General features: G+C 33.2%; 1 protein-coding gene across 1 annotated transcript in view; it reads left to right on the top strand.

The window, feature by feature from the left end:
• Positions 1-13,109, top strand: part of pde10a (phosphodiesterase 10A) — a 135,339-nt gene that overhangs the window by 105,703 nt on the left and 16,527 nt on the right. The window contains 5 exon segments of the mRNA XM_056470342.1: positions 1,030-1,216; positions 4,358-4,500; positions 6,879-6,962; positions 9,756-9,906; positions 10,985-11,140. Of these exon segments, the coding sequence (XP_056326317.1) occupies positions 1,030-1,216; positions 4,358-4,500; positions 6,879-6,962; positions 9,756-9,906; positions 10,985-11,140 (721 nt within the window).

The following is a 13,109-nucleotide window of genomic DNA, read 5'->3' as shown; positions in this document are numbered from 1 at the left end:
AAATTGGTTGAAATAACAAAATTAAAATAATTGAAATAATACATTTAAATAAGTTGAAATAACTCAATTCAAATACGTTGAATTAACCCAATTAAATAGGTAACTCAATTAAAATAAGTTGAAATAACTCAATTCAAATAGGTGAAAATAACTCGATTCAAATCCGTTGAAATAATACTCAATTAAAATAGGTGGAAATATCTCAATTAAATAAGTAACTCAATTCAAATAGGTTGAAATAACCCAATTCAAATAGGTTGAATAACCCAAATCAAATAGGTTCAAATAACTCTATTCAAATTGGTTCAAATAACTCAATTCAAATAGGTTGATATAACTCAATTAAACAGTTAACTCAATTAAAATAAGTTGAAATAACTCAATTCAAATAGGTTGAAATAACCCAATTCAAATAGGTGGAAATAACTCAATTATATAGGTAACTCAATTTAAATAGGTTGAAATAGCCCAATTCAAATAGGTTGAATAACCCAATTCAAATAGGTTCAAATAACTCTATTCAAATTGATTCAAGTAACTCAATTCAAATAGGTTGATATAACCCAATTAAACAGTTAACTCAATTAAAATAAGTTGAAATAACTCAGTTCAAATAAGCTGAAATAACTCAATTCAAATAAGCTGAAATAACTCAATTAAAATAAGTTGAAATAACTCAATTCAAATAAGTTGAAATAACTCAATTATATAGGTAACTCAATTCAAATAGGTTGAAATAACCCAATTCAAATAGGTTCAAATAACTCTATTAAAATTGGTTCAAATAACTCAATTCAAATAGGTTGATATAACCCAATTAAATAGTTAACTCAATTAAAATAGGTTGAAATAACTCGATTCAAATAGGTTGAAATAACCCAATTCAAATAGGTTGAAATAACCCAATTCAAATAGGTTAAAATAACCCAATTCAAATAGGTTGAAATAACCCGAGTTGTTACATTTTGCGGTCTGTGTATTGTGTCTGTGTGCATTTCTTTAACATACTGTATGTTCTGCTTTTCACAGAGAAGTAGATCTCTACACTGGCTACACGACGCGGAATATCCTGTGCATGCCCATAGTCAGCCGCGGGACTGTGATTGGTGTTGTACAAATGGTGAACAAGCTGGGAGGAAGTGCCTTCACTAAAACTGACGAGAACAACTTTAAGATGTTCGCCGTCTTCTGTGCTTTGGCCTTACACTGTGCAAATGTAAGTGTGCGGACCTACAGTCTGATCAAACATCTGTTAATAACACATCGCCTACAGAATAGAGATGTTTGGAAGAAACTGCTCTGCAAAAAATGCTTCTCTTACTTTGAGTTTGTGTCTTGTTTGTAGTCCATACATCTAAAACGTCTTAAATAAAGAAGCTTTTTCTAGACAAGTAACAAGAAGGTATTTTTGTTCAGAAATAATATGCTAAAGTTTTTCCTTAAAACAAGCTAAATAATCTGCCAAAATGATCTATTTTTAAAGCAAAAATGCAATAATTTAGCGTGCTTTAATGAAAAAACTCACTTAATTTTGACTTATTATTTCATAAAACAACACAACAGTTTTTGCTTTTCCAGAACATGCTTCTTGATTTAGAAATTTTGGTAACACTTTATAATAACTACACACTATGAATCATTTATTAAGCATTAGCATCTAGTGAATTCATTATCTGTTAAGCATTAACTCTACATTAATAAACGTTAGTAAGCAGTTTATAACTGCAGCTACAAATGCTGTATTCTTGACTTATAAGCACCCATATAATGTGCTTAATACTTGTATTTTCATACTTTATTAATGATTTATTTTTCATTACTAAATTAAGTATTGCATTATTTACAAACCAGTTGTATTTAAGAGTAGTTGAGGGTTTTTAGGATCATTCAGAATGAGTTAGTAAATGAGTAATAAACTATTGAAATCAACATTTATATATCTTATTATTCAGGAATATACTAATAGTTAACTAATATGTTAATAAAGGTTTTATCAACTCAACTTCATGCAATTTTGTGACCTAATCTAAAGTGAGGACTATTTATGCTTTATGAATCTCCTATAAATGACAAATAAAGACTCAGAATCAAATGAACAATAATCTTTGCGATCTTTTCTAAAAAATAAAATGACTGTAAAGTTTAAACATTGCCAAATAACAAGAGTGTCAAAATATGACAACTGGGTAAAACAACAACAACAATATAATAATTTAACAATATAAAAAGATGCCATGTTTAAACTCTACAGTTATTTTATTTTAGATAAGGTTGCAAAGATTTATTTTTCATTTGAAGTTCAGTTTTATTTGTGTATCTTTAAATGAAAAGGAATGAATAATGTCAATTTTCCTGTTTAGAATTTAGCTGAACCTTTAATTGTAATTTATAAGGGATTTATAAAGCATAAATAGTCCTCACTTTAGATTAGGTCACAAAACTAGATGTAGTTGAGTTAATAAAGCATTTATTAACATACACAGTAACCCTTAATATATGCCTGAATAATAAGATATATAAACGTTGATTTCAATAGTTTATTAATCATTTACTAACTCATTCTGAATGATTCTAAAAACCCTCAACTACTTTTAAATACAAATGTTTTGTAAATAATGCGATACTTAATTTAGTAATGAAAAATAAATCATTAACTAAGTATGAAAGTACAAGTATTAAGCACATTATAAATATGTTTGTAAGTCAAGAATACAGCATTTGTAGCTGCACTTATAAACTGCTTACTAACGCTTATTAATGTAGAGTTAATGCATAACAGATAATGAATTAACTTTTTGCTAATGCTTAATAAATGATTTATAGTGTGTAGTTATTATAAAGTGTTACCGAAATGTTTAGGTATTTGGACTAGAAACAAGACAAAAACTTTTAAGTAAGAAAAGCATTTTTTGCAGTGTACTATGAGCTAAAATAATCATTTTACACAAAACAATTCACTTTTTATGTAAATGTATGATTTTACATTGTATTTATTAAACAAAATAAGAAAAAAAAACAATTACAAAACCATAATAAAAATAATCAAAAGTGTTTGTATGCATTTTTGCTATTAAACTTAACTTGTGTGTATTGTTCAAACTGACTACCCTTTCATTATGTTGGGGGCCGTTTTTGCCCCATTGACTTCCATAATAATGATATTTTTGATTGCAAAGCCATTAAACTGCATATAATCATGAATTCTTGATTGTTGGTGGTTTTTCCTGTTGGAAAGAGGTCAGATTTGTCATTTTTATTTTTACTGTTGATCATCAATTGACACCATTAACCATTTAGATTTATTAACCTGTGCAAAAAAAATAATTCTGGCAATTATATGGAGTTCCATGGAGTAAAATAACAGATTATAGTGTGTGTGCATGAATACACTTACTATGTTAACTATCTTATGAGAGCTGACATACTTATTTAGATTTTCTCACACATATTGATTCTCAGACATATGTAAGTGCACAAAGGTCTCTCTCTCTCTCACACACACACCATACTTGTCAACTTTCCTGTTTTTGCTAGAATTTTTCCTTCTTTTACTTTTCTATCCCTCTATCATACTGTTCAAGTATTTACCCCTAATTCTCCCATATTTTTTATCTTTCCATAAAAAGTGAAAGTAGCATCAACAAAGAGCCGATCTCAAATGTCTTGAATACGTACAAACAGTTACTAAAGTACCTGTTTAAGGAGTTTGGGGTCATTTTGGTAGTTCCATATAAAAGTAACTCCATATAAAAGAAACTGAGCTTGTTTTGCACCGCAACTGATGATCAACAGAAAAATTTACAAATTGTACCCCTTTTCAACAGGGATAACCACCATCATATAACATCATATAGTGTCAAGGCTTTGCAATCAAAAAATTTCCTTATAATGAAAGACAATGGGGCAAAAAAAGCCACCAACATAACGAGAGAGTAGTCGATTTGAGTGTATTGTTGAGTTTTTGAAAATTTTCAAAGCATTTTCCCCAAAATATGTGTCAATCTTGCTATTTGCTGAAACTCAGAGAAAGTTGTGGCCAAATTAAATCTTAAAATCACCTCAGAGTGGATGAAAACATCCCTAACAGCACACAAGTGTTAATAGCCAATAAGGTAATTACACTGACAATAAAATAAAAAATCAATACTGGTCAACCACTAGTGGAAAGAGGAAAAACCACAACTGTAATTCTGCTAACATCAATAGTAAAGCACTAAATAATGTTTCTAGCTGATGACGGAAAGATATTAATTAATATACAGTGAATGCGAGTGCTGTTTTCCAATGGTTCCGCTATTTTGCATGTACATTTTGCATCTGCGTAAAAGACACATGGGGCGTTTGTGTTTGTGTGTAGATGTATCACCGGATAAGACATTCAGAGTGCATTTACCGGGTGACCATGGAGAAGCTTTCGTACCACAGCATCTGTACGTCAGAGGAGTGGAAGACCCTCACTCAACTCTCCCTCCCTTCAGCCATATATAAAGAGATCGAACTGTGAGTTTTACACTCTCATATATGATACATCAATCACTTTACATACTGCAATGGAGTACACTGCAAGAAATGCTTATCTTTGAGTTTTTGTCTTGTTTCTATTTTCAAATATCCCAAAATACTTAAATCAAGAAGCATTTTCTAGACGAGTATAGAAATTACCTGTCAAAATGGAGTGAGTTTTTCATTAAAACTAGCAGAATAATCTGCCAGTGGGGTAAGCAGAGCTAGATTATTTGGCTTATCTTATTGGCAGATTATTTTGACTGTTTTAAGGAAAAACTCACTTCATTTTGACTCATTATCTCTGAAAACAAGACAATAATTTGTATTTGTCTAGAAAATGCTTCTTGATTTAAGACTTTTTGGATATTTGGACTGGAAACAAGACAAAAATCAAGCATTTTTTGCAGTGTACTGTTACTTATTTCCAGGGTTGACAACTTTTTTGATCACCAGCTACGGTGGCTAGTAGTTTTCCAACGTTACTAGTTGCTCTGCATTTTCACTAGCCACAGTGTTGTGTTTGGGAAAATATGTTTTATATGCATATCATTGACTTTGGCATCCTAAAAGTACTTGATTTAAATTATGTGTTATGTGCCTCCTCATTCATTTCACTTTTTTGTGTGTTGTGAGTGCTCAATGAGGATGAGCAAATGGGTTGTGGTTTCATTGTGTCACATTGCAATTAGTTTTATTTCACATGACTTTTTAGGGCTCAGGATTGACCAATTTTTTCTCGAGCCACACCAAATGAATTTTTTCCTTGCCACCAATTTTAAATAATATGTAACAATTAAAACAATAATATTTTTGTTATAAAAAATCTTATAACAAACAATGGACATTTAAAGGCAAGGCAAGTTTATTTCTATAGCACATTTCATACACAATGGCAATTCAAAGTGCTTTACATAAACAGGAATTAAAGAAACAATTATAAGAGAAATAAAAACAAATAATAAAAACGGTAATAAATAAATAAATAAATAAAAAATAAGCAAAAAATAAAAAGAAATTCTGATGTCTAAAACTATAGCTAGTAGTCTGTCCTGGCTGAAGGTCCCAGATCACCAGTTAACTATATATAAATGTAGATTTAATCTCATATTAAGGTAATGTTATTCTAAAGGGCGATAATTAAACCATATTAATAAAAATGTACAGTAAGCACAAGAAAACGTGAAAAACATTCCATGTGCGATTAATGAAAGGATGATCACATGCACACGCTTAACGTTAGGCATATTAATAATCTGTTTAAAGAATGGTTAAAGTGAAAGCGGCAACCGCTGCTGCTTACAAAGAATCTTGAGCTCTCAAAGGTACCAGCAGGACTGTGGTTGCACGAGCACCGCTTTTTTCCATTCTATTTCAAAGAGAACCAATCGCACCATTCGTGTTTTCAGGCATGGTTGCTTTGCGTAAGGAAATGAGACACGAGCGCTGTTATGCGACACCAAAGCCCTCATCAGTGATTGAGGATCGCCTGTCTCGCCGTGCGCCTGATCATCCTCTCATTCAGTATTCACCTGCTTTCTTTTGCTTGCGCGAACATTAATCAGTTGTGCTGCTTCTCAATTCTAAGATCACATTTGCATGCATGTTGTCAAACGGTCATAAACTAAAATTCAGATTTTTAGTGATGAGCCAGCACTGGCCATTTATAAATGATTTTTAACCAGCTAAAGTGACTAGCGGGAGCGGCTCTCTAACCCCCCACAGCTGAAATCTACAAACAGTTGACAGCTGTTAATGTCAAGCCCTTTCATCCCAAAATGGCCGCCGCGCCATCTAGTGGCTGTTTCCCAAATAGCACTAGAGTGTCGCCTCTTGGTGATTCTATGCTCATAACTCATAGCCACAAGTAGCTTATTGTATATAATGTGTGTGTGTGCGTGTATCTTGTATTCCTCATGTTTAGGGGACCAATTGTACCCGCAATTATAGCAATACCAGTACGTTTTGACCTTATGGTGACTCATAACTCAAAATGGCTCATAAATCACACAGAATGAAGCATTTTGAAAATGTAAAAATGCATATTGTTTCCTGTGAGGGTTGGGTTTATGGTAAAGTTGATGTAAATAGGATAGAATATTCATTTTATACAGTATAAAAATCATTACGTCTATGTGAAGTCCCCATAAAGATAGCTGTACAAGTGTGTGTGTCAAGTTAATGGTATTTTCATTATAGAATATTATACTTTTATTAAAGACAAGAGCTAAATGTGCATATTCGGTTGGTTTTATTTGAATGTATGGACATGCGAGTGCAGATGTAATCAGGATGTACAGTATTGATCGCTTTCTGGCTCGCATTTCCTTTGTCCAGATTTGTATTGCAAATAAACTCTCGTATTTCTGTCTAAGGTTTCACTTTGACATTGCCCCGTTCGAGGAGCTGTGGCCTGCAATATTCGTGTACATGGTTCACAATTCATGTGGGAAAACCAGGTAAGAATGTGTCTACAGGTACATCTCAAATCATTTTAATATCACAGACAAGTTTTTTGCAATTTCATAAAGAAAGCATGCTTCCTTATACGTTCACTGCACTCAGAATAAAATTTACATTTCTTTTTGAGATACGACATAGTTTTTACTGCATACTGTTGAAGTCAAAATGTAAAATAGTTTGTCCTTTGTCAAATATTTCCCAAATGATGTTTAACAGAGCAAGGAATTTTTCACAGTATTTCCTATAATATTTTTTCTTCTGGAGAAAGTTTTACTTGTTTTATTTCGGCTAGAATAAAAGCAGTTTTAATTTTTTTAAAAAGCTTTTTAAGCTCAATATTATTCACCCCCTTAAGCAATATTTGTTTTCGATTGTCTACAGCAGTGTTTCCCAACCCTGATCCTGGAGGCACACCAACAGTACATATTTTGCATGTCTCCCTTTTCTGACCCATTAACTTCAGGTGTTGGAGTCTCTTCTGATGTTATGATCAGTTGATTCAGGTGTGTTTGATTAGGGAGAGGTTGAAAATGTGTACTGTTGGTGTGCCTTCAGGAACAGGGTTGGGAAACACTGGTCTACAGAACAAACCATTGTTATACAAACATTACCCTAACTTACCTAATCAACATAGTTAAGCCTTTAAATAGCATTTTAAGCTGAATACTGTATTTTTTACTTGAGATACTACCATTTTTTTCATAATTCATCCCTTTATGTACTGTTGGGGATGTTTTCATCCACTCTGGGGTGATTTTGAGTCTTAATTTCGTCATAACGTTTTCTGTGTTTCAGCTTGCAGAATGATTTTTGGTGATAAATCTTATTTTGACACATATGTTCAGAAAACGCTGTGAATTAAAAAAAAAAAAACTTAACGATACACTCTGGGCAAATTCACTAGCCTTTTGTTATGTTTGAGATGAAGACACCCACTGAATTAAACTGCTGTAAAAATAACTAATAAACTGCTTAGAAAATTACAGGATTTTAACTCTTTAATTGCCAAATTCATAAATGATGTCAGTGATTTAGAGAATAAACACACAAAATGAGGCATTTTCAATATAAAAAGTGATTGTGGACTGGATTTTAGTGTGTGTGAATGATTAGTAACAACATTGGCTTTGATGCATTGTTAGATTTTCATCTTTTTCTCCCTAATTTACTGTTGGTAACCATATGTTGGATTATATACTGTTGGACACCATATAATCATGCATTCTTGATTGTTGGTGGTTTTCCCTTTTGGGAAGAGCTAAAATTGGTCATTTTTACTGTTGATCATCAGAGCACCATTAACCCATTAGATAGGCCTATGCAAAAAAAAACTTGGATTTTATATGGAGAATAAAACAGCCAATTAAAGTGTGTGTTTGTGTGTCTGTGAGTGTGTGAGAGTGAACTTTACACACTTACCTTGATGTGTCTGAGAAAATCAAAATATGCATCTCAGCTCTCAGAACTACATGGAGTAAACAAAAACAAAGACTGTGTACTTATACACCATCAAATGTGCTTATACTAGAAGTCAATATGGGAAAAACAGCCACCAGCAGTAAATTAGGGAGCAAAAAAAATTATAATCTAACAATGCATCAACGCCAATGTTGTTACTAATCATTCACATGTCCAAGACTGTGAGAAAGGGAAAAAATCCAGTCCACAATCACTTTTTAAATTAAAAAATACGTCATTTTGTGTGTGTGTGCGTGTGTGTGGGTTATTTTTTTTATTATTATTTTTCAACATTTAGTAATTTTGATCAGAACTAAGGTGGATTTACAGATTTCTGCAAAAGAATAGAAAAAAATATTAATCTGATGCATTTTTACTGCAGTTTATTTCAGTGGGTGTTTTCATCCCAAACATTACAAAAGGCTAGTCAATTTGAACAGACAGTGCACAAGGGTTAAACCCAAAAAATTGCAGTGAATCTAAAAGATAAGAAAGTTAGATTTTTGAATAAAACTGCAAAATATTCAAGAACTTGTCCATGATATTATATATATTTTATGTCTCAGATGCACCAGTTTAAGCTCTGTTTTATCACAATATTTTCTAAAAATGGGAAGAAATGCATGCGCATCCCCATATGTGTTTCTTCAATTATGGCCACTTCCACAATATAAACTCTCTTCTTACACTCCCACAAGTTTGTTTAATGCAAAAAGCATTTTTTATGCAGCGTGTCCATTAGAGCATTTTTAAAAAACATCATGAATTTAATTTGGCTGGCTCAGTGGTTAGCACTGTTGCCTCACAGCAAGAAGGTCACTGGTTCGAGTCCTGGCTGGGCCAGTTGGCATTTCTGTGTGGAGTTTGCATGTTCTCCCCATGTTGGCGTGGGTTTCCTCCGGGTGCTCTAGTTTCCCCCACAATCCAAACTCATGCGCTGTAGGTGAATTGGATGAACTAAACTGGCCGTAGTGTAAAGGTGTGTGTGTGAATGTGAGAGTGTATGGGTTTTTCCCAGTACTGGGTTGCGGTTGGAAGGGCATCCGCTGGGTAAAACATATGCTGGAATAGTTGGTGGTTCATTCCGCTGTGGTGACCCCTGATAAATGAGGGAAGAAGTAGAAGGAAAGTGAATGAATGAATGAATTGAATTTTCACCACATGTATTTTATCTATTTGTTTGTTCGTCTTGTTTGGATATGCCCATAGATGAAGAAACACTTGTATACAGTACTGCTTTAAGAAGGCGAAGGTGTACAGTCATTTTTTTATTGTGTGTGTGTGTGTGTGTGTGTGTGTGTGTGTGTGTGTGTGTGTGTGTGTAATTAAAGCTTTGAGTTGGAGAAACTGTGCCGCTTCACCATGTCAGTGCGGAAAAATTACAGAAGAGTTCCATACCACAACTGGAAACATGCTGTGACGGTGGCACACTGCATGTACGCCATTCTGCAAAAGACCACTGGGATTTTCACTGAGCTGGAGGTAAGAAACATTCTCATAACAGCAGTCCTTAAACTGACATTTTATGTAAATAAACAAAAAATACTACAGTACTACAGAATCGAGGGCTAAAAATATGCAGAAAATTCCGTGTGGGCCTAGTCATAACCCTGCTATGGCTAACACTCGAAAGCAACTTCTGCCGCTTAACGAATAAGCTATATAAATATGCTATTTGATGTTAAATTATTAAGATGTTCAAACTATAAAGATAATTTAACAATACATTTATAGTAATCATTGTCAGTTTACGAGGATAGCTAATATAATAACAACAATAATGACAGAGATGATAAAGACTTTAGAATTCATCACAATCTAAACTAATCAAGGATTTCAAGCTGCAAATAGATAACTTAAATGGACACTCACTTATTGGAAATAGGCTGAAGTCACCTAAACGGTTGAGTTTTACCATTTTTTTGCCATTTAGCTGATCTCCAGGTATAGTGGGATCATTTTTAGCTTAGCTTAGCATAAATCATTGAATCTGATTAGACCATTAGCATCTCGTTTAAAAAAAAAGAAGAGTTTAGATAATTTTCCTATTTAAATTTTGACTCAATAGTATTACACAGTACCTGAACATAGTCCCCAGCTAGATAACAGTGCTGTGTAATGTTATTACGTCTGCTGCTTGTAAGTTTCTTGATTATTATGCCAGAATGAGAGCATAGTTCCTATAGCCATATCAGCCTAGAAAATAGCAACTTTACATTTTTTCGTCAGTCTTAGTACATGATGTAACTACACAAGAGCCTAGCTTTAAATAGAAAAATTATCTGAACTTTTTTTGAATTTTTGAGCGAGATGCTAATGGTCTAATCCGATTCAATGGTCTATGCTAAGCTAAGATCCGAAGATCAGCTGAATGGATTCAAAACTGGTAAAACTAAACTGTTTAACTCTAGGGAACTTGCCTATTTCCAAAAAATGGACTGTTCCTTTAACTACAGTGTACATTTATAATAAACAATGTTTTTGTTTGTGTGTTGATGTAGTTATGTTTAGCATTGGTGGCGTTTAACACTTATTTCCTTGCATGTATCTGCACACACAGAGGAAAGGGTTGCTGATTGCCTGTTTATGTCATGACCTGGACCACCGCGGCTACAGTAACAGTTACCTGCAGAAGTTTGACCATCCGCTGGCTGCCCTGTATTCCACATCCACAATGGAACAGCATCATTTTTCACAGACCGTGTCCATCCTGCAGGTAAAGCTCATACTTGATCAAATTATTAAGGGAATTCCCAAAATACTGTATATAACTAATGGTGGCATTTTTATTTATTGCTGTACATTTCTTATCACAGTACTTTCTTAATTGGTTTGGTGCAAATTTCACAAGCTATTGGTACATTTTCAAAACTGTTAGTAGATGCTCAAACATTTCAGCATATTTTCAGTTGTGTTAGTTCAATGCACAGAATCATACATTGCTGCAAGAGCTTACAATCAAGAAATAGCAATTACTAATTATTTTAACCTGATGACCACAATTAGATACTATTGAAATTGAAACTTACAATTGCAGTAAAGTACAGTAAATACTTTTTTTTGCCTGTGTATGTAAATGACCTGATGTGTTCCCATATAGAAATCTGATACATGGAAATATATGCAAATTACATTTATCAAGTTCATATTATATAGTACACCACATAGTTCAAAATATTATTCAAAACACTCATAAATACTGTATATTCAACAATTGGAAAAGCATATATGGCCATTTTTACTATATTTTGAAATATATTGTTTATCAGATAAGTTTATCAGATTTATATATGGATTCATTGATCACATTCATGCTGTATAAATAGTATATATATACATGTGTGTGTGTGTGTGCGTGTGTGTGTGTATTTATATATATATATATATATATATATATATATATATATATATATATATATATATATATATATATATATATATATATATATATATATATATATATACACACACACACACATATATATTACTCAGTGGTTAGCACTTTCGCCTCACAGCAAGAAGGTAACTGGTTCAAGTCCCGGCTAGGTCAGTTGGCATTTCTGTGTGGAGTTTGCATGTTCTCCCCGTGTTGGCGTGGGTTTCCTCCAGGTGCTCTGGTTTCCTCCCACAGTCCAAAGACATGTGCTATAGGTGAATTGAATAAACTAAATTGGCTGGAAGGGCATCCGCTTCGTAAAAAACATATGCTGGAATAGTTGTCGGTTTCCCTGTTGCGACTCCTGATTAAAGTCGAAGGAAAATGAATGAATGTGTATATATACATACACACTGTGTCTCAAATAAACAAGCAAGAATATATCATACAAGAATAAGACTGCTTATCGTACTACAGGAAAAAGATTGACACTCTTGTACAGGAATAACAGCGCAATCTGTGATTAGAATAATCTTTTATTTACTTTCCTTAGCAGTGACGTAATGATGGTGTAATGATGACGTATTTATTTTTTTCAATAAAAATGGTGTTTTTGAATGAACATAAGTTTGATCAAAGGTTTACGAGAACTGAAACGCTACAGTGCTTCACCTTTTCTTTGTGAATTTCCGACAAAAAACCAAGACACGGTACTAAGCCATAAGATGACGCACCACACACCCATCGCTCTGTTTGACAGATTACATGGGAGTCTGGCAATTAATGACTCTGATGTGTAAACTTAGTTTGCTGTGTATACAATTTTACAGTCCAGTGATATATTTATTCAGCACCAAATGCGATTTGAAACCTGTACTGTATCTTGGATTGTTTGCTGCTAAATCAACTGATTGATAAAAGTACGAAGCTGAAAAAAAAAAGTTATTACTATTGTGCTTTGGTGATTAAACCAAATGTTCTCAATACACACCACAATGACCTTATCCGGACTGAAAACATGGGATGAAATCATGACATCAAGATTGGAAAGAATGACTAGTAGTATTACAAGTGTGATCAGTTTAACGTTGTATACTAAAAGATTTGAAAATGCACACCTTACATTATTGTACCAAACCAATTAACCAAACTAAGCAATTAAACTAATTAAAATGTAACTAATTTAGCATTCCTTTTTATGTCAGTCTGTTGTCAAAACCATTCTCCTCGACGCCTTTTTCGCTGGACCTCTCCAGCAGAGCCTGACGCCCCATAAGTGGAGCTTTTGCTTTTTTATTGATCTCTTTTT

Source organism: Danio aesculapii, chromosome 13 (assembly GCF_903798145.1).
Source record: "Danio aesculapii chromosome 13, fDanAes4.1, whole genome shotgun sequence".
NCBI lineage: Eukaryota > Metazoa > Chordata > Actinopteri > Cypriniformes > Danionidae > Danio > Danio aesculapii.
This window is presented reverse-complemented; position numbering and strand designations above follow the sequence as displayed.